General features: G+C 42.6%; 1 protein-coding gene across 2 annotated transcripts in view; it reads right to left on the reverse strand.

Moving 5' to 3' along the window:
• LOC137434375 (casein kinase II subunit alpha) overlaps positions 1–23,438 on the reverse strand; it is an 84,525-nt gene that overhangs the window by 10,512 nt on the left and 50,575 nt on the right. For both annotated transcript variants that reach the window (XM_068127303.2, XM_068127302.2), the window contains exon 11: positions 14,095–14,243. In XM_068127303.2, coding sequence (XP_067983404.1) covers positions 14,095–14,243 — 149 coding nt within the window. The remainder of the gene's footprint in view (positions 1–14,094; positions 14,244–23,438) is intronic.

The following is a 23,438-nucleotide window of genomic DNA, read 5'->3' on the forward strand; positions in this document are numbered from 1 at the left end:
CACGTCAGCCAATCATAGATTTCCCCCTGGTTGATAGTTATATCTTTATTATGTGTATTAGGGTAAGGCCTTGTCTCCCATTAAGATGACACTCCATTGCACCAAGTGAAATAGATAGATTCCCTTCATTCATCATTCCCATTCCCAAAACCTCCATTTCCCCTTTCATCATTGCCAAGCCTCGATTGCAAATTACATCCCCTCCAAAACCACCATTGAACATGTGCTCGGGTCGGGGAAGACGGGCGTGCCCGCCCGTCGTCATCAAGGGCGGAGCCAGAGGGTCACGCGACCAACCAGGGCCGAGGTGAGCACACCGATGGGCGTGTCCTGAAGGCCGGCGGCTTGATCGCCGGAGGCGTTATAAAGGCGCGCGCGCAAGAAGCAAGGGGTTGGTCGTCAGTTGTCGGTGGTGAGGAGTGAGAGAACCAACAGAGAGAGTACATTGAGATCACCCAAGGAAGCTTTGTACACAGCAACGGCTGATCAAGTGGACCGATGTTTGTTCCTGAGCTGGTGCTTTTCCGAGCAGAGTCCGAGGCTGGCATGTGAGCAAAAGAACATAGAGAACATTAAGGAGATCATCATCCAGGGAAGCACAAAGCCTGCTATTCGTCGCCTTGCTCGCCAGCAGCAGCAGACAACAGCAGCAGCAGCGGCGGCCACAGCAGCGACAACAGCCGCTTGGGGCCTGGACGGCGGTTTTGAGCAGGGCCGCGAAGGAACGGCGGCTGCCAAACGCGCCGATCGTGCTGCAGTACCAGTGGACCTTCCCTTCCCTCCAGCCATCCACCTCCTGCCTTTCCATCCTCTTGTGTATGTGAGTTTGTTTTGTTTGTTCTGTCCTGGGTATTAAATTAAGCTCGTATAAGCTAGGTTGCACTGTGTCTCTAAAAATCTTCTGTATATTATTTTATTATCATCTTTCCTTCTCCTTGGTTTCTTTGAGCCTGTAAATAGTAAATAAATTATATTCGTATTTCCACCCTTTTTGTCTTCTTCTTCTTCACATCTGTGTCGCCTTAGTCTTTTCCCTATTGAATATCTGTGGCGCGATCCGGCCAACGTTCGGGGATCGGGTTAATTGGGGTAACTGTTAGGCCGCGGTGCCATCCGCTCGGCTAACACAACATCTTATCCGCGGGAACAATATATACATAGATACATAGATACATATATATATATATATATATATATATATATATATATATATATATATATATATATATATATATATATATATATATAGATATATATATATATATATATATATATATATATATATATATATACAGTGGAACCTCGACTTACGAGTGCCCCAACTTACGAGTTTTTCGAGATACGAGCCGTCACTCTGGCAGTTTATTGCTTTGAGATGCGAGCCGAGATCCGAGTTACGAGCTTTCGCCACCCGGTCACGTGGTTATCTTGCCGTGCACGTACAGTATCTCTGTCGTAGTATAGCGCTGCATTTTAGTTTTCGCATTTCGGTTATTTTGAGTTTACGCCGCCAGGTGGGCTCCGGTCACGTGGTTATCTTGCCGTGCACGTACAGTATCTCTGTCGTAGTATAGCGCTGCATTTTAGTTTTCGCATTTCGGTTATTTTGAGTTTACGCCGCCAGGTGGGCTCCGGTCACGTGGTTATCTTGACGTGCACGTACAGTATCTCTGTCGTATAGCGCTAATGATATATAACGCCGCCGATAATGATATGATAATTTATGATAATCTATGCAGCACGACGTGGTCCTCACGTCACACAAGGCGCCTTTGCCGGCGCAAAACGGCTCTATCAGGGTCAAACTCGGTATCGTTTTGAGCGCACGGTTCAGGCCTTCAAGAAAAAGTTTATTTTGTAAAAATCGAGCCACGCGTTCAAAATATATGACCGGTTTTGTTCGCCGGCACGTCGGCGCTCGAATCGAATCGAGTTAAAACGAACACTGCCGTTGTCGGGTCCGTCTGAGACAACCACCGGGCCTAGAACGCTGGGACCGGTCTCGTTGGATAGGCCTGGATCAGATCTCGAAACGCTGGAAGCTGCACCTCTCTGTGATAATCTTGTGGACCATGACAAGAGATCGTGCGACACGTGGTTATCATGCCGTGCAAGTACAGTATCTCTGCCGTCAACTTGTTCAGAGTGCCGGCGATAGCTCGCCTTCTCTTTGTGGAAAACACGGTGAGATCCTTAACATCCAACAACTAATGGGACGCAAACGGGGCGCCAAGTTTAGCGGTACACCCATTGATGAATCACCCTGCCTGTGATTCACCCATGACAGGTTATAGCTGGGTCGGGATTCAAACCCAGGCTGGACAGTTTAGACTTTAGAGTCGAGTGTGCGTACCTCCAGTCCAGGCCATCCTGCCAACTTGTATGCTGCATACAGGTGAAATATAAAGCGCGAGATATTTTTATATATACTGTATATTTAAAAAAAAATTGGTGTGGTTTTTGGCGGGCTGGAACGGATTAATAGCATTTCAATGCATTTTAATGGGGAAATTTGATTTGAGAAACGAGCAATTTGAGTTACGAGCTCGGTCACAGAACGAATTAAACTCGTAAGTCAAGGTTCCACTGTATATATATATATATATATATATATATATATATATATATATATATATATACACAGTCACATGAAAAAGTAAGTACACCCCATGTAAAGTTTTGACTTTATCAACATATAGCTATTTTTTTTTTTTTTTGTACACTGAATCGAGGCTCGTGAAAGAGCTAACATTTATTTCACAAACAAATCAACCAGACAAACAAAATATATAAAAAGAGGGAGCGGAAGACAAGATGGAGAGAAAAGGGGAAGCACACAAACACAACATTTGAGAGCAGGGAGATGTGTGGGAGGGAGAGGGCTTGGGGGGAGGACGCGTGGGAAGGGGGGGGGGGGAGGGGGTGGGAGAAATATAAAACACCAGGACACCAAGGACTTCCAGGACAGAAGTTGGTATTTCAAAAAAGTGGATTTGGGGTGAAATTGGCGGGGGTAGAAAAGATCAAGGTTTTGGATGGGGGAAGATAAGAGATGGTGGTGAACAGCTGTTTTAAAGACCTGGAGGATGGAGTGGGATTGAAGAGTGAGGGAGTTTGTTCCAGAGGCGGGAGAAAAGAGGATTGGAGGAGTGAAGGTGAGCAGAGAGTCTTCATTTTGGCAGTTTAACCATAAGAGGGTTGCAGGCAGATCTTGTGCGACCTGCAGGAATATTTGGGGGACAGAGCCCAGAGAGAGCTGGGGGGTGGGGGGGGGCAAGGCCAGAGAGGAGTCGGTAGAAGACAGAAAGACCACCAACCTGCCTGCGGTGAGTGAGTGAAAGGCCCTTGGAGTTAGCTTCATCGCGGGAGATTCCAATGATTCTGAACGCTTTGGTTTCAACAGCGTGAAGACGAGCTAGGTGTGAGGCAGGAGCACCAGCCCAGAGGGGAGAGCAGTATTCCATTGAGCTGCGGATGAAAGCCTTGTATGTGGTGAAGAGCTCAGGTGTGCCAAGGAAGGACTTCGCACGACGGAGGATGCCCAGTCAGCGACTGGCTTTGGAGGCCAGATTTGAAATGTGGTTTTCCCAGGAAAGATCATGGCAGAGACCCAAAAGCTTGAGTGACAGCCTATTTGATCTTCATTTCAACAATATTGATAGATAAAGGTGATATAATATAACATATCATGAAACATTTACATTTTGTAGTACATTGTATAATTTAAATAAACATAAATGCAAATTTCGCATGTGGAAAAAGTAAGTACACCCTTGGCTCTCATAGGTGCCCTTTGGCAGAAACAACCTCAAGTAGGCGTTTCTTATAACTGTCTACCAGTCTCTGACATCGACTGGGAGAAATTTTTGCCCACTCCTCCATGCAGAATTCTTTCAGCTGTGCAATGTTTGAGGGGTTTCTTGCATGCACAGCTCGTTTCAAATCCCCCCACAACATCTCGATGGGATTTAGATCTGGGCTTTGACTTGGCCATTCCAGAACCCTCCATTTCTTTCTTTTCAGCCATTCCTTCGTGGATTTACTGGTATGTTTAGGGTCATTGTCATGTTGCAAGGTCCACCTTCGGTTGAGCTTCATCTTTCTGACAGATGGCCTAACATTATCCTCAAGCACCCTCTGGTACAATGAAGAATTCATAGTGGATTCTATGATGGTGAGCTGCCCAGGCACTGATGCAGCAAAGCTGCCGCAAACCATAATATTTCCACCACCATGCTTTACAATTGGTATCAGGTTCTTGTGGTCAAATGCTGTCTTGGGTTTTCGCCAAACATGACTTCTGGTACTGTGGCCAAATAGCTCCACCTTTGACTCATCTGTCCAGAGCACATTGTTCCAGAAGAGCTGGTCTTTGCCTCGGTGTTCATTGGCAAACTTTAGTCTTGCCCTGATGTTCTTTCTGGACAGCAAAGGTTTCCTCCTGGCACACCTCCCATGTAGATCAAATTTGTGCAGCCTCGATCCAATGGTAGACTCGTGCACTTTGACATCAACAGTGGCAAGAGCTACCTGTAGGTCCCTTGATGACATTCTGGGGTTCTTAGAGACTTCTTTCAGCATCTTGCGGTCTCCTCTCAGGCTGAACTTGCTGGGGCAGCCTGGCCTGAACAAGTTCGCAGTTGTTTGGAATCTTCTCCACTTGTAGATGATCTTCCGGACGGTCGAATGATTGATTTTAAATTGTTTGGAGATCTTTTTAAATCCCTTTGCAGACTCGTAGGCATCTATAACCTTCTTTCTGAAGGCCTCAGAGAGCTCTTTTGATCTCGGCATGGTGACGCCGCACACTTCAACAACAAATAGCAAACCAAACTAAATGTCTGAGGTTTACATAAGACAGGTTCCTCCAAGATCCTCTCTAACGATGTTCTTATCATTTGCACCTGAGCTGGTGCACCTGATTCTAATTTTAGGTATTTGAAGTAGTGATAAATGTAGGGGTGTACTTACTTTTTCCACATGCAAAATTTGCATTTATGTTTATTTAAATTATACAATGGACTACAAAATATAAATGTTTCATGATATTTGTTATATTATATCACCTTTATCAATATTGTTGAAATGAAGATCAAATAGCTGGATGTTGAAATATGTTGAAAAAGTCAAAACTTTACATGGCGTGTACTTACTTTTTCACGTGACTGTACAGTGCGTATCAAAAAAAGGTAATCCAATTTCAAGGGGTTAATATGCAAAGGTTATTTAGTTTGACAATTTACATGTGGTTTACCAATTATGAGGAGATCCTCAGCTTTCCATTGATGCCTTTCATGCATCATTGCTGTCACACATGACCGAGTACATGTTCATTGAAAATGACAAGTTCAAATCGCATTTTTACAAGTTTGGCTAATCGGTGCAAGACAGTTTTAAATGGACGCATTACTTGTCGACTGCCAAGTTGATGATGTAAAATTGTTAAGCTGGTCTGGTAATTGTTGGTTGTGTCATCCTTTGTTTAAGATGGGTATTTAAGATGGGCCAGTCTGAGTCATTAAGATGGGTGTATGGGTTTAGAGACAGTCTGAGTCATTGAAAAGATGGTTCAACTTACGACTGAACAGCGGACCTTCGTGGTTACAACCTTTCACCAAACTGGAAGTTTGCAGTGAACTCGTGATGCGTTCAGGGAACGGTTTCCCAGAACGGGAACCTCCAGCAGCCAAAACCATCTGGGCGAATGTTAGAAAATACCAAGAGCATGGCACTCGCCTCAACTGCAACAAGGAGAATTCTGGTAGGAGGCGCACTGGGCAATCTGAAATGAACATTGCAGCAGTAAGGCAGCAAGTCTTGGAGCATCCTCGGGATACCAGCGCAAGACGAAATGGGACGGGATTGCCTTCGGCAATATATTCAACCGAATCACAAGACTGGACCTCCACCAACATCCATGTCAGATTCACATCCTACGCCAGGGGATTTTGCCAGGAGGCTGGTGCTTGCCAGATGGTTGATAGCACGTTGCGAAGCAGATGTCAATTTCCTGCGGTATCTCATTATCAGCGACGAAGCTGCTTTCGCCATGGACGGCAAGGTCAATACCCATAACGTTCTTGAATATGCACAGACAGGACAACCCCCAGAATTTAATTTTGACACCAACATGAATTGACAAAAGTGGACTGTTTGGTTGGGACTTTGTGGTCAGGTGATCAGACCATTTTTCTTTCAAAGGAATGTCAATGGTAACAGGTATCTGCAGATGATCAATGATGAAGTTTTACCGCAGCTGGTGGAGAACCTTGAGCGACAGGTTCGTGGTGTCCTCAGATATCTCTGGTGGGCCCAAGACGGCGCCCCAGCACATCGTCTTATCGCTGTCCGAGATCGACTGAGGGAACTCTTTGGAGACCGCGTCATCGCCCTCAACCATGCAGTGGAATGGCCGCCAAGATCACCTGACCTCACACCATGCGATTATTTCCTTTGGGGACATTTAAAGAACAAGGTGTTCATAACTCCGCCCCGTGATCTTGACGAATTGCAGGGCCGTATTCGACATGAAGTGGATGCTTTGCGCAATAACGCAGCTATGGTGAGACGAGCAGTTCAGGGCATGCTCCGCCGCTGTGAGCTTTGTGTTGAAAGGGGAGGTGGACATGTTGAAGGTGTGGGTGCATAAAGGCCAATCATTCCTGAGAAAAGTTCACATCTGACGTTCATTTTGCACCAATTATCCTGACTTGCATCGATTAGCCAAACTTGTAAAAATGCGATTTGAACTTGTCATTTTCAATGAACATGTACTCGGTCATGTGTGACAGCAATGATGCATGGAAGGTATCAATGGAAAGCTGAGGATCTCCTCTTAATTAGTAAACCACATGTAAATTGTCAAAATAAATAACCTTTCCATATCAACGCCTTGAATTCGGATTACCTTTTTGTTGATACGCACTGTATATTTATGTATACTAGCTTGGCTCGGCTCGCTGCGCTCGCCTCAGCAAGTGTCGTTACTTAGGAACGGGCTTATTTTAGCTAAGGATAATGACTGCACCTGAGTTGCTGTGTTGTCATGATTTACACCAATCATAATACAAACAATTATTTTGCACAAATGTATTTGTTGTGTTTGTGATATTACATTTTTATTGGCAATTTAGATTGAAGATTTTGGTTGAATGTTTTTTTTTCAAGAAAGAACCGCTCAGCACATACATAGGGGAGGGGTAGGTGCAGACTGGAAGTTTGGGACGATTACACCTCACCACCACGTAATTCAAAACACCCCACCACCAAGTAATTCAAAACACCTCACCACAAAGTAATTTAAACCACCTCACAGCCATAAAACACGTAATAAAAACACCTCACCACCACAAAATTAAAAACACCTCACCACCACTAAATTGAAAACACCTCACGGCCATAAAACACGTAACAAAAACACCTCACCACCACGAAATGAAAAACACCTCAGCCATAAAATACGTAATAAAAACACCTCAAAGCCAAGAAATTAAAAACACCTCACCACCACGTCATTTAAAAACACCTCACCACCACATAATTCAAAACACCTCATCACCAACTAATTCAAAACACCTCACCACCACATAATTCAAAACACCTCACCACCACGTAATTCAAAACACCTCACCACCATGTGATTTAAAAACACCTCACCACCACATAATTCAAAATACCTCACCACCACGTGATTAAAAACCACCACAACGTTATTAAAAACACTTCACAACCACAGAAACAAAAGTTTGAGGGAGTCGTCAAGTGACAACACAGACACTGCCCAGATGTGTAGATATCTATCTATAATTCCATTAATCTCTGTGTGTATGTGTGTGTGTATGTGTGTGTGTGTGTATGCGACAACGATTTCTCGACAACTACCGGTCCGATATACTTGAAACTTGCCAGGTATATTGCTGGGGACCCGAGGATGTGCCTTTTCAAGGTTTTAAATTAATCGGACAAGTACTTACCGAGCTATGGCGATTTAGCCGTTCGCCGTTCGCTTTGGCTTTGCGAATGGACCAAACCATTCATGTAAATAGAGGGGGGGGGGGGGGGGTGTTCTGTGGTCGTTCGCTTTGGCTTTGCGAATGGACCAAACCATTCATGTAAATAGAGGGGGGGGGGGTTCTGTGGTCGTTCGCTTTGGCTTTGCGAATGGACCAAACCATTCATGTAAATAGAGGGGGGGGTTCTGTGGTCGTTGCGAATGGACCAAACCATTCATGTAAATAGAGGGAGGGGGGTTCTGTGGTCGTTACTGCCACGTGGTTTCAAAGTTTTTTTTTGTTGTTGTTGTTTGCACGCATGTTTTTTTGCACCCACGTACGGGCACGCCCTAGGATGTTTACACACACACACCCCTACACAAATTTTTTTTTTTTTTTTTTTTTGGCAAGGAACGGGCACCCACGTACGGGCACGTCCTAGCTTATATATAGTACGGGCATGCCCTAGTATAGATAAATGACTGTACCCGAGTAAATGACGTTTTGTCATGGTTTAAACCAATCATAATTCAAACAAGTACACATACATTCAAAGTACACCGCCCCCATGCCAAATAATTAAATATCCTACAGAGCGGCATTGCCGGGGCGCCTCCGGCGCCCGGCAATACCGCAGTGCAGCTCATTGAGGCTGCATTGGGAGGGAGAGGTGTACACTAATTGATTGATTAATTGTATAATTAAAATCAATAAAAGATTATCACAAAATATTTTCATAATCAATTGGCTAATCGCATAACTAAACCACTAGTGCTTCATCAGAAGATGTATCTTTCAGAAATGTAATTAAATAAGTCATTAATAAAAAATTAAATAATTAATTGATTACTCAATAAATAATTAATCGATTAATCAATAAATAATTAATCGATTAAATGATTAATCAATAAATCAAAAATATCCTTGATAGCCACATCACTTGGTCACTCATGTCCAAATATTAGCTTCCCAGCTCAAAAGGTGCCTGAGATATTGGCCAAATGAGAAAGAAAATAAATAAATGATTAATAATGAAAATAAATAAATAATAATCATAAAAAAATTAAATTATTAATAATGAAAATAAATAAATAATAATCATAAAAAAATTAAATTATTAATCAATTTGGTCAGAGAACACAAACTACCACTATTTCATCAGAATCTGTAACTTTAAAAAAAATAAATTGTTTGTCATTAATCGAATAATTAAATAATTAATCGATTAATTGATTAATTAATAAATCAAAAATATCCTTTGCAGCCAAATCACCTGGTCATTGGCATGTCCAAATGTCAGCTTCCTAACTCAAAAGGTGCCTGAGTTAATGGTCAGAAGAGAAAGGAAATTTGATTAATTAAATAAGTACTTAATTAATCGCTAATAATTAAATAACTCCTCAATTTATTGATTAATCAAAAAAAAGAAAAATACCGTTTTTGACAAAAGACTTGCTCACTATTGTGCCGAAATTTCAGCTTCCTAGCTCAAAGGATGGCTGAGATATCGCCCGGACAAACAAGAAAGAAAACAAGAAAGAAAACAAACAAGAAAGAAAGAAACCAGAGTGAAAACTGAGTAATCTCTTTCAGCGTGCGTCACTGCCGAGCCCCCTTTGATGCCCGGCAATGACGATTTGCAATGCCTGGAGATGGCATAGGAAAGGAGCGGTGTACAACAATTATTTTGCACAAATGTATTTGTAATACATATACGTGATATCACATTTGATTACCAATTGAAGTTGAGAAAAAAAAATTCCTGAAAAAATTCCCAAAAATAAAAATCCTTAGGGGACTGACGGGAGAGATATGTGCATACCAGAAGTTTGGTAGGATTTCACAAAAGTTTGAGGGAGTAGTTCAGTGACAAGACAAGACAAGCAAGACAACACAACACAAGACAGACACTGCACAGATAGATATAGATATATATATATATATATATATATATATATATATATATATATATAATTAATATTATGACAGCACGCCTGGTGACAGCATGTATATATGTATGTATGTATGTATGTATGTATGTATGTATATATATATATATATATATATATATATATATATATATATATATATATATATATATATATATATATATATATATATATATATATATATATATATATACATATATATATATATATACATACATACATATATATATACATACATACATACATACATATATATATACATACATACATACATACATACATACATATATATATATATATATATATATATATATATTTTTTCTTTGTATACAAGATCGAGACATGTAAGAGCTAGCACATTAAACACACATTAGCACATAAAACACAAAAACATAAACGGACACATAAAACATAATAAAGGGAGGGGAAGGCAAGATGGGGAGAGAGAGGGAGGAACACAAGCACAACAGTAGAGAACAGGGACATTGGGAGATCTGTGGAAGGGAGAGGGCTGGGTGGGGGGAGGGGGAGGGAGGTGGAAGGGAAGGTTTTATACACGGTATAAAACAAATGAACACAACTAGAAATTTCAGGAATTAAGTCGGAGATTGACAAAGGTGGATTTGATGTGTATCAACGGGGGTAAAAAGATCAAGGTTTTGGATAAGGGAAGATAAGAGATGGTGGTGAACAGCTGTTTTAAATACCTGGAGGGAGGAGAGCGATTGAAGAGAATGTGGGAGTTTGTTCCAGAGGTAGGAGAAAAGAGGAATGAAAAAGTGAAGGTGAGCAGAGAATCATGATTTTGGCAGTTTCACGAGAAAAGGGTTGCTGGCAGTTCTTGTGCAACCTGAAGGAATATTTGGGGGACACAGCACAGACAGAGCTGGGGAAGCTAGGCCAGAGAGGAGTCGGTAGAAGACAAAGACCACCAAGTTGCCTGCGGTGAGAGTGAAAAGCCCTCAGAATCAGCTTCATCGCGGGAGATACCAATGATCCTGAAAGCTTTGGTTTCTACAGCGTGAAGCCGAGCTATGTGTGAGGCAGGAGCACCTGCCCAGAGAGGAGAGCAGTGTTCCATCAAGCTGTGGATGAAAGCTTTGCATGTGGTGAGGAGCTCAGGTGTGCCAAGGAAGGACTTCGCACGACGGAGGATGCCCAGTCGGCGACTGGCTTTAGAGGCCAGCTTGGAAATGTGATTTTCCCAGGAAAGATCATGGCTGATAGTGAAACCCAAAAGCTTGAGTGACAGAACTTCTGTAAGAGGATTGTTGAGAAAGTTGATGGGAGGGTTGTCCAGGCAGTCTTTTCAGAGAGATATAGGGAGAGTGTGAGAGTGTTGCCTTGTCTGTATGGTTGGGGTCATTGTCCTGTTGGAACGTAAATCTTCCCCACAGTCTAAGGCCTTTTGCACTCTGAAGCAGGTTCTGCTCAAGGATTTGCCTGTATTTGGCTCCATTAATTGTTCCCTCTATCCTTACAAGTCTCCTCGTCCCTGCCGCTGAAAAACATCCCCATAGCATGATGCTGCCACCACCATGCTTCACGGTAGGTATGGTGTTAGATGGGTGATGAGCTGTGCACCGTTTCGACCAGACGTAGAGCTTTGCATTTAGGCCAGAGTTCAATTTCCGTCTCATCAGACCACAGAATATTTTGCCTCTTGCTCCTCGTACCTTTCACGTGCATTTTTGCAAACACCAGGCGTGCTGTCATTTGCCTTTTCTCAGGAGTGGCTTCCGTCTGGCCACTCTTCCATAAAGCCTAGATTTGTGACATTTGGTGAAGCTACAGAGACTTTGGCCTTCTGGCAAGTTCTCCCATCTCAACCAAGGAACTCTGTAGTTCTATCAGTGACCTTTGGGTTCTTGGTCACCTCCCTGACCAGTTGCTCAGTTTGGTTGGACGGCCAGCTTGAGGAAGAGTCTGGGTAGTTCCATATTCTTTCCATTTCCTAATGATGGAACCCACTGTGCTCTTGGGAACATTCCACACTCCAGAAATTGTTTTATCCCCTTCCCCAGATCTATGCCTACTCATAACTCTATCTCGGAATTCTACGGACAGTTCCTTGGACTTCATGGTAGAGTTCCTGCTCTGACATTCACTGTCAACTGTGGGACCTCATAGAAAGGTGCGTTTCTTTCTAAATCATGTCCTATCAATTGAATTAGCCACAGCGCCAATCAAGTTGTAGAGACATCTCAAGGATCATCAAAGGAAATTGGATGCACCTGAGCTCAGTGTCAGAGCAAAATGGTTGAATACTTGTTGACTAAAGACATTTCAGCTTTTCATTTTTAATTACTCTGTAAAAAACAAATCGAAAACAAAGTAGCACTTTGACAATATGGGGTATTATGTGTCGATCAGTGACAAAAAAAAAATCTCCATTTAATCTTCTGTGTATATATAGCAGAAAGTTTTTGTTTGTTTGTTTGCACGTGCTAATCTCCTGAACGGTGAAAGATAGGAGGAAACCTCTGAAACAAAAAATATCGGGACGGGCCCCGGGAAGGCTATAGGCTAGGTGGCGAGGCCGGTCGAGGCCGCCTCGGCCGGGCTGGGCCCATTTCGCAATAAATCTTCTTCTTCTTTCAAAATTCTCTTGAAGTACAACTTATGCACTTAATAGGAATATCTGACTGGTTGCAACACATGCTTTCAAAATTCTCTCTCGCGGGGCCCGACAGAAGAAAGAACAAGGAATCGTTGAGCACTAAGTGATACTGGGCTTGCATCAGACCTATGTACAGAAGATTAAATTCACTCAAAAAGAACCCGGGCAACGCCGGGTGCATTCAGCTAGTCTACTATAAATTTAGGCTGCAACAACAAAATGTGAAATACGTTAAGGGATATGAATACTTTCTGAAGGCATTTTATGCAGGTGAGTAAATGTATGCGTTCGTTCTTGATTTTCTGTTTCTTGGAAACGAACATGGCTTCCTTCATGTCTGGGTGGGATGTGGTGATGTGTGGGTTACATTGGGTGTTGGGCGTTGTACATCTGCTGGCGTGGTTGCGAGGATCAAGTGTGTTTTTTTTGTTCATCTTGTCCAGCTCTTTGCACCATCAAGGTTTTGCCAAATCTATCAGAAGAGTGTATCAAGTGGGTATGTCCACAGTCTCCTCAGTTCGACCAACATCTTGGCTCTTGACGTCCATGCTTCCAGAATCAGTGTTGTTTGTTGGATGCCGTGTCTCAGACATGGGTCCCATCCAGATCAAATTTGTGGCCAGATCGCAGGCGAGGACACGCTATGGCCGAGTTTGTCACCTTTCCAAGCCTAATTGCTCTATCATATTCATCAAGATAGGACAAGAAAATGAAAAAAAAAACACCTTTAGAGGCCATTTTTCCCCGCAAGGCGGGGGTTGGCCTTTTTCGGGAACCGTGGTTGTTGTTGTTTTTTGGTCCACTTTTTGAAGCAATGTTTTACGGCCGGATGCCCTTCCTGACGCCAACCCTTTTCGCCGCCTTTAACGACAAACAGGGAATTACCAGTGAACTGGTACTCAATTTGCCGACCTCGGAAGGATGACAGGCTGAGTCAACCCCCCTGGCGTTAATTCAGTGATCGACCGGGATTCGAACCCAGGATCCTAGGATCATAAGCCGGCACCCTAGCCGCTAGCCCAACACCAGGGTTTAACAAGAAAATGAAAAGAACTATGAAAATGGATGGCAAGCATGAAAGCTATTGGAGTAAAGCATTAGGTTTGGTTAATCAACATTCAGTCTATCCAAAACTGCAGGCATCATGTGCCAGGTGCTAAATATCCTCTCACAAATAATGGGGGGAGATGTGACGGTGTGGAGGGGAGATGATCGCAACATAGAGATTGTGAGATAAAGTTTTCATCATCGATGAAGAGCACAACCTGGTCAAAACATCAGACCTTAGTCTTGCTTGTTGGATGGATATATTAATTGGTGAGACCTTCATTGATGAATACGGATCTTCCCAAACAAAACCAGTCATTTGCATACATGTTCAAATAAAATTGTGACTTAAAGTACCATGAAATGCATAAAACAGAATTGTAGCAACACAGATAAGGCAATGCCATCAAAACCAGCAGTACACCCAAGATAACAAAATTATGTGGTGTAAAGCACAGTTTGGGCACACCCCAAAGTCGGTCCTTACAGAAGTATGGATGTTCCATGGCCTCGCGAGCCGTAAGCCGTGCCTGATGATCGTAGCGCAGTAACTTGTCCAAGAAGTCCAGTGCCTCTGGGCTCACGAGATGCTGGTTTTCACTATGCACAAAGCGTTCCCAACGCTTGCGCGAATGCCTGATGGAGATAAAATCAACCACCATCTTAACCCAGTGGATTAAAATGTCACAAAATTCAGCTTTTATAGCACATTCCTCTTCACATCATCATAATGTACTGATATACATCTTTTATGGCAGATGACTCGTAACACTGTTTTTTTTGTTGCTATTTTAAAATGAGATATCACTCGCCACAAAGCCTTTAAGGCCACTCAAGGTGGGGGCTACACAAAGGAAAGTATAGATATTGTACAGAAAGGGGGAAATCTATTGACATTCCTCTTGAATGAAAGTAGGTTGGTATCGAGGGGAAAGAAGGATGCAGGTAAACTGTCCCAGAGTAACAATAATAATCTTATGATAATTCACCAAATGTCCGTCTGTATGTTCGAAGGTACCGTAAAAACTGCTGAACCGATCGCAAAGATATTTTGGGTGGGTAATCCTGGGACCTCTGGGAGTAAAATAGGCTTTCGTTTTCACAATTTCAGCTTTCGTCTCCAGCATTCTCAGGTTTGGACTCCCGCATAACATTCGCGTTCGCATAACGTTCATTGTGACGATGTTCTCATTGTGACGATGTATGTGTTCACGGTAGTGTTTGACGTGACGGTGTGAATGTAATTTCGTAATGTTTTTCGTTTCGTAATCCTTTGATGAACGTTTAGTGTTTAATGAACGTTTAATGCCCTTCGATGTCCGGGGCCGCACGCGCGCTACACTGGACGGGCCAGCGTGTACCTTGCCCTTCGCCGTCATGCTCGGGTAAACCGCTGAGCCCCATCCGTGATGGGGACCGGGGCTTGAGACAGTGTCCCACGAACGAGGAATTCCCAGCAAGCGCGAGTCATCAGCTCGCGTTGATTAAGTCCCTGCCCTTCGTACACACCGCCCGTCGCCGCACAAACATCACAATGAAACACAATCACAATTCACATATTCGTGCAATCCGTAATTTCGTAATGTTTTTCGTTTCATAATCCTTTAATGAACGTTTAATGTTTAATGAATGTTCAATGCCCTTCAATGTCCGGGGCCGCACGCGCGCTACACTGGACGGGCCAGTGTGTACCTTGCCCTTCGCCGTCATGCTCGGGTAAACCGCTGAGCCCCATCCGTGATGGGGACTGGGGCTTGAGACAGTGTCCAACGAACGAGGAATTCCCAGTAAGCGCGAGTCATCAGCTCGCGTTGATCAAGTCCCTGCCCTTTGTACACACCACCCGTCACCGCACAAACATCACAATGAAACACAATCACAATTCACATATTCGTGCAATTCGAATAAATCAATTCGAATTCGAATATTTTCGTCACAATGAAAACATCGTCACAAACGGGTACTGGAGACAATGTGACAAACGTCACAAACGGGTACAATATTGGAGAGGCCATTGCCTTTTCATTTCGGCTTCCCAATTGAAGCCCCGCCCGTAGGGCGGGTACCGTTGCTACTAATAATAACAAGCATTCTGAGTACTGCGCTGCAATATATGTCCCCTACCAAAGTTCAAAGTGCCATAACTTTGTCAAAAATGATCGAATATGCAAATTTATGCACGGTTGATGCTGGTTTTCAAACTTGATCTGAGGTATGCTGAGACACGTGTGTCACGCCTCGCCTCGTTGATAAGCCCGCAAAGTCGCTCCGTGGAACGGCCTGCATGTATTGCACTGTGTGAATTATATAATTACCAACTCACGGTCTGAGGTACTAGCGATTCAAGAGATATCCATTTAAAAAAAAATAAATTTCATTTAATTAACGATATCTGCCAAACCACGTGCCCTATCGCAAATTACAAAAGGACATTTTAGTAGACTGACATGCTGAACAGATCTGTAAAGTTTCCCCTCGATTGGATCAAAAATGAGGGAGGAGCTTGGTTTTAAAGGTTCATCTATCTATAATTCCACTAATCTCTGTGTGTATGTGTGTGTGTTTGTCTGTGACCGCTGTTTCTCGACAACCACGGGTCCGATCTAATTGAAACTTGCCAGATATATTGCTGGGCACCTGAGGATGTGCCTTTTCAAGGTTTGAAATTAATCGGACAAGTGGTTCCCAAGGTATGGTCACCGTACTCGCAAGCCGTTCGCTTTGGCTTTGCGAATGGACCAAACCATTTCATGTAAATAGAGGGGGGGGGGGGGGGGGTTCTACCGTACTCGCAAGCCGTTCGCTTTGGCTTTGCGAATGGACCAAACCATTTCATGTAAATAGAGGGGGGGGGGGGGGTTCTGTGGTCGTTACAGCCACGTGGTTTCAAAGTTTTTTTTTGTTGTTGTTGTTTGCACGCATGTTTTTTTGCACCCACGTACGGGCACGCCCTAGTGCTTAAAAACGTAATAACTCTGAAACCATGCAATATGCATGACGTCATGCTCGCTGACTTTTTTGTTCGTCATGGGTATGCGATTCTGTATTCATGGGTATGCACAAATGTACAAAAGAGCACGCACAGCTGTAAGGACGAAGGACGGGAACAGTGGTGAGTTTGAGGTGAAGGTGGGAGTGCATCAGGGGTCGGTACTAAGTCCACTACTATTTGTAGCTGTGATGGAGGTGCTGGCTCGGAACGTAAAGGAGGGTTGACCGTGGGAGTTGTTGTATGCAGATGATCTGGTGTTGATTGCGGAAAGTATGGATGGACTGAAGGAGAAGATGAACAAGTGGAAGGAATGTAAGGAGACAAAAGGTCTGAAGGTGAATATCGGAAAAAACGAAGGTGATGGCAAGTGGTAAAGCATGTGGTGAGGTGGAAAGAACTGTGAAGTGGCCGTGTGCTGTGTGCAGGAAAGGTGTCGGAGTGAGTTCCATTCAATGTACAATGTGCGCTGAGTGGGTTCATCAAAAATGTAGTGGTTTGAGAGGGCCATTAACCAGTGTGGCAGCTACATTCAAGTGTAAGGTGTGCACAGAGGGAGCTGCAGATGGAGGAAATGTTGAGTTGGATCTTAGAGACGGCATGAAGCTGGAAGGTGTGAAAACATTTTGTTACCTAGGAGACATGCTGAATGGAGAAGGTGGATCAGACTCGGCAACGGTTGGTCGAGTGCGATGTGCATGGAAGAAGTTTCGGGAACTGAGTGGCGTGCTGACAAGGAAGGGAGTGTCGTTGAAGCTGAAGGGAAAGGTGTATGCTGCATGTGTGAGAAGTGTTATGATTTATGGGAGCGAGACATGGGTAATGAACGTAGAGCAGCAATGAAGGCTGGAAAGGGTGGAAATGCGAATGGTTCGGTGGATGTGTGGAGTATCGTTGAGAGAGAGGAAGACAAATGATGAATTGCAAAAGATGATGGGAATAGAGCCTGTGATGGAAGCTGTGAAGAGAAACAGTTTGAGATGGTTTGGTCATGTGTTGAGGAAGGATGAAAGTGACTGGTTGAGAAGAGTGATGGAAATGAATGTAGAAGGAAGTAGAGGACGGGGAAGACCGAGAAAGACTTGGCTAAAGATGGTCGAAGAAGAAATGTGGGCAAGGGGGTTAAACAAGGGGAGATGCAGAAAATAGGGCAAAATGGAGAAGATTGTCATGGGGACCGCAAGGCTAACCCCAACTCTTGCAGGGAAAATGGCCTTAAAATGCCTGTTGTTGTGTGTTGTATGGGTATGCGATTCTACCTGCAAAGTTTGGCCTCGATCTGTTCAGCCGTTGCAGAGAAAAAGGGGTTTTCGTGTTTTCACGAAAAACAATATGGCGGTCGAACCACGTGACCTGCGACGTCATAATTACCATTAAAATATTCTACAGACCGAGTCCCCGCTACGGTGAAAATTTGATCTCAATCGATCCTATTATTGCAGAGAAAATCTTTTTTAAAGGAAATTAAAACTTAAAATGGCACGGAGTTAAGGATCATCAGAATTATCAGAATTCCCAAAGTTCAAAGTGCCATAACTTTGTCGAAAATGATCGAAACGTCGTGAAGTTCGAACTTGATCTGTAACTTATCATGAGGAAACCATGTACCAAGTTTGAAATCATTAGCATTTAGAGTTTAGCAAAAAAAAGTCCGGAAAACTGTACTTTGCGTGACGGACTGACAGACGGACAGACGGCGTGAAAACCTATAATCCCCTCCGGTGTACACCAGTAGGGGACTAATAATAACAAGCATTCTGAGTATTGTGCTGCAATACATGTCCCCTACCGGCAGTCTGTCGTCCAGAAAACTGTTGGGGAAATTACCAAAGTTCAAAGTGCCATAACTTTGTCAAAAATGATCGAAACGTCGTGAAGTTCGAACTTGATCTGTAACTTATCATGAGGAAACCATGTACCAAGTTTGAAATCGTTAGCATTAAGAGTTTAGAAAAAAAAGTCTGGAAAACTGTTCTTTGCGTGATGGACTGACAGACGGACAGACTGACAGACAGAGGGATGGGTTGCAAACCTATAGTCCCCTCCGGTGTACACCGGTAGGGGACTAATAACAATAATAATAATAATAATAACTATAACGGCACTCAGTAGAGAGCATACCTCCACCTGGTTGGCCAGATCACTCAATGGTGAAGAATCACTTTAAAAATTCTACTCGCTGGATCCGGATCTGGATCTTCACCAAAATTGAATCGATTATTCCTCGTCACACACACAACACAACCTGTTCAACAAGTTTCGTCCAAATCCATCCATAACTTTTTGAGATATCCTGCTATGAATCCTGAAAAATCCTGAAAAATGAATTATTATGTATCGTTTTTGGCCTTATCTCCCAATGGTGAAGAATCACTGAAAAAATTAAAGAATTCAAATATCCGAATCGATATTCAGATTTTTGCCAAAATTGAATCGAATTGCCCTTATCAGACACCCAACCGGTCCACCAAGTTTCGTCCAAATCGGTCCACAACTTTTTGAGATATCCTGCTATGCATCGTTTTTGGCCCAATCTCCCAATGGTGAAGAATCACTTTAAAAATTCTAGTAGCCGGATCCGAATCCGGATCTTCACCAAAATCTAATCATTTCGTCCTTGTCACATACGCCACATCTCTGCCAAATTTTGTCCGAATCCGTCCACAACTTTTTGAGATGTTTTTTTCACAGACAAAGAGACGGGTGAAAACATAACATCCATCCCACCTTTGGTGGCGGAGGTAACCATACTGACGTAACCACAAGACTTTAAGCAAACAATAAATAAATAAAAACTATTTTGAGGGTGTAGGGGGGGGGGGGGAAGCCCCCCACCCCCTCGCGCCCCTGTATACCTCCTTCGACCCCGATTTTTCTGATGCCTTGAACAAACATTGGTACAGCCATGGCCAAACATATTGGCACCCTTGCACTGTTTTCAAATAACTTCTCAAAAAAAAATAACATTAAAATTGACAAAAGTATTTGGTCTCCGCAATTCTTTATTTCACCGTTAATATTACAGAACCTTTATTTTTGATTCAGAACTTAATATATCCTTTAAAATCAGGAAAAAAAAAAAATGTCATTGACAAAATTATTGACACCCCTGACTTGATATTTGCTGCACAGCCTTTGGACAAAATATCTGCAGTCAAGCACTTCCTATAGCCATGAATGAGCTTCCTACACCTCTCTACTGGCAGTTTGGATCACTCTTCTTGTGCAAACTGCTCCAGTTATCCCCGATTTGAAGAGTGCCTCTCTCCTAGAGTCCCTGTATAGAGAGAGTTACGACAACCCGGAATGAGAAGCCATTTTGTTTCCATTGTTTGCGCCACGCACTAGTGCACTGCCCGCTAGTGTGTATACATTGTGCGTAACCTAGTACAAAATTTGAGTGCCTCCATTGTGTAATTTGTGATTTGCACCATGCCCCTCGCTTTTGATATGATTTTCTCTTCGTCCAAGATAAGAATCGGCTTTTGTTTATTGCAATAATCTTTGTTCAGAAGTAGTTTTATGTGGGGAGGAGAGGGAGGAGAGGGGGAAAAGGAATAAAAGGGAAAGAGGGGACAGGAAGAGCCTATCATTTTCTGGACTACCTTGCTCTCTTGCGTCTTACTTTCTTGACTAGCATGCATGCACACAAAGCCGACAATGTGGACATTTTCAAATCTCTGTTAAAGACTCATTTATTTTTTATTTGAAAATGCCTACATCTGATTATATCTTAGGTTTTCTTCTTGAATAATTTGTATTTGTATATTCATCTCGTTGGCTTTCTTCTCTTTTCTAAGCGCTCACAGGTTCCTGCAATTTACGCTGTATAAATTCCTATTATTATAACAAGATTGCCTTAAAATCATCTTGACAAATGACAGAAATGTTGATTTTAAATATGAAAATTAAAAAGTAATTTAACTTTTCATGTAGGTGCACCAGGAGAAATACATATGCACAATTAAATTGTAATTATATAAAAGGGCCAGAAATTGTAATCCAGACTTGCAATGGAAGAGTATGCATGTAAAACATACCCGTTTTTCATATAAATGTACAATTAGTTGTATGGTGTACATCTAAACTATTCCAAATTACATACATGTACATAATAATAATAACAATAATAACAGAATTTATATAGCGCCTTAGCATGAAATGAACAAAGCGCTTCACAACATATCTTGAAGACTACAACTTACATTACACAATCTTAGAAGAATACGACTTAAAGCTACTTTTCAAAAAATACAATTAAGTTACTTTGGAAATAAATGTGTTTTGAGTTTTGATTTGAAAGTTTTTATGTTGTGTGAGGCCCGAATAGTTATAGGAAGTTTGTTCCAGAGGGCAGGTACTGAGTTGCAAAAGGCTTTGTCCCCATATGGCATATGAGTTCTATTACAGACAAGGAGAGTCTTATCAGCGTGTGATCTCAAGTATTTGGCGTCATTAGAATGAGTGTGAGTATTAAAGACAATACTCACATTATTAAATATTATTAAAGACAACAAACAAAGCCAGACAATAAAATAGAGCGTTCCTCGTATGTATTCAATGCAAGGCCAGAAACACGCGAATATCGGACAGGAAACAACATGGCGTCCACAGACCATGTGACCAATTTTTTTCGGACTCTTCATGTCGCAACTCTCTCTATACAGGGACGCTAGCCTCTCCCAACTGCTGTTTTCAGATCTCCTCGCAGGTGTTCAATGGGATTTAGATCTGGAGTCATTGCTGGCTACTTCAGAACAGTGCATAAATTTGTCTTGAACAATTCCTGGTGCTTTTTGAAGTGTGTTTGGGGTCATTGTCTTGCTGCAAGACCCATGACCTTCGACGGAGACCCAGCTTTCTAACACTGGGTTGAACATTTTGCTCCAAAATGCCTTGGTAATCTCCGGATTTCATGATGCCATGCACACATTAAAGGCACCCAGTTCCAAAGGCAGCACAGCAACCCCAAAACATCACTGAACCTCCTCCATGCTTGACTGTAGGGAAGGTGTTCTTTTCTTTGAAGGCTTCATTTTGTTTTCTGTAAAGATAGAGATGATGTGCTTTGCCAAAAAGCTCTAATTTGGTCACATCTGTCCACAGGACATTCTCCCAGAAGGATTTTGGCTTGTTCAGAAGTGTTTTGAAAAACTCCATCCAGGCTTTATTAGCAGTAGGGTCTTCCTGCATCTCCTACCATAGAACATCATTTTATTGAGTTGGCGAAGGATGGTGCGAGTTGAAACTGTCATACCATGTGTCTGAAGGTCAGCTTGAATCTGTTTGACAGTTGATCGAGGTGCTTTCTCCACCATTTGAACAATCATTCGCTGCAATCTTCGATCAAGTTTTCTCTTGCGGCCACGTCCAGGGAGGTTGGCTGCAGTGCCATGGGCCTAAATCTTCCTGATAACATTGCGTACGGTGGACACAGGAACATCAAGGTCTCTGGAGATGGACTTGTCACCTTGAGATTGTCCATGCTTGGCTACAATCTTGTGTCTGACCTCTTCAGACAATTCTCCGGTTTTCTTTCTTTTCTCCATGTTCATTGCGGTACACACAGTGACACAAAACAGCAGAACAAGTCCTTTTCTCCATTCAGACTGGTTGAATGAGTGATTTGTATATTGCAGGCATCTGTATTTCACCAAAGGTGACTTCTATTCCAAAGTAAAGGAGAATCACCTGCTTGAAATCTAATGATTTCTGACAACTTCTAGGAGGTGCCAATAATATTATCCAGGCCATTTTAGGATTTCTGTGTGGAATAAGCTAAGATTTAGTGTTTTTTTCCAGCTTTTTTTGTTTTGTTCCACTCCAAACCATAGAAATACATATGTGGATACCAAAATATTTTTTAATTTCAACAAGTTTCTGGAAGAAATGGTGCATTATCTGAAAAAAGTGCAAGGGTGCCAATATATTTTGGCCACGAATGTACACCATGGGCGATGAAGGTTGTGATCAAGTTTCATCAAAATTGTGTGTGTAGTTTTGGAGAAGGGAGCAATTATCTATTTTATGGGGTCAAACCCCCCGCACATCCCCTTAAACCCTGATTTTTTAATGCCGTCAACCAATGTTGATGCATCACGGGTGATGAAGGTTTTGGTCAAGTTTCATTGAAATAGTGCGTATAGTTTCAGAGAAAAGAGTAAATACCTACTTTGGGGGGCAACCCATCCCTCCCCCGGTAGATCCCGTTAGGGCCCGATTTTTCTTAATGCCATGAACAAACTTTGGTACAACATGGGTGATTAAAGTTGTGGTCAAGTTTCACCGGAATTGTATGTGTAGTTTCTGAGAAGGGAAATAGGGGTGGGGGAGGGGGGTGGGGGAGGGGCAAATACCTTTTTTGGGAGCAACTCCCTCTCCCATTGACCTCATTAATGAGCGCAGATTTTGATGTGGTCAATACACCTTCCTTAGGCATCAGCTCTGAAGGTTTTGGCTAAGTTTCATCAAAATCATGTATGTAGTTTCGGAAAAGAGTCTTGATTGAAAAAGAGTTTGATGGAGCTAAACCAAGTGCACAGAACAGCATGAGTAGTACTGGCGGAGTATGTGAAAAGCTCAACAGACTATCGAATGAGATTTGTACATGAGCAAGAAAACAACAAATTGGAAAAGGTATCCTTAATCCATTTAGCAACAAACTTCCAAAAACAGGCGCAAGTGCAGGATACTACACAGGAAAATGAAACAGAAACAAATACAGCCCTAATGATCACAAAGAAGAACTATAATGGCATACCTCAGCCTGGTTGGCCATATCACTCAATAGTGAAGAATCACTTGAAAAATTCCACGAGCTGGATCCAGATCCAGATCTTCAT

Source organism: Myxine glutinosa, chromosome 10, assembly GCF_964187855.1.
Source record: "Myxine glutinosa chromosome 10, kmMyxGlut1.1, whole genome shotgun sequence".
NCBI classification, from domain to species: Eukaryota; Metazoa; Chordata; class Myxini; order Myxiniformes; family Myxinidae; genus Myxine; species Myxine glutinosa.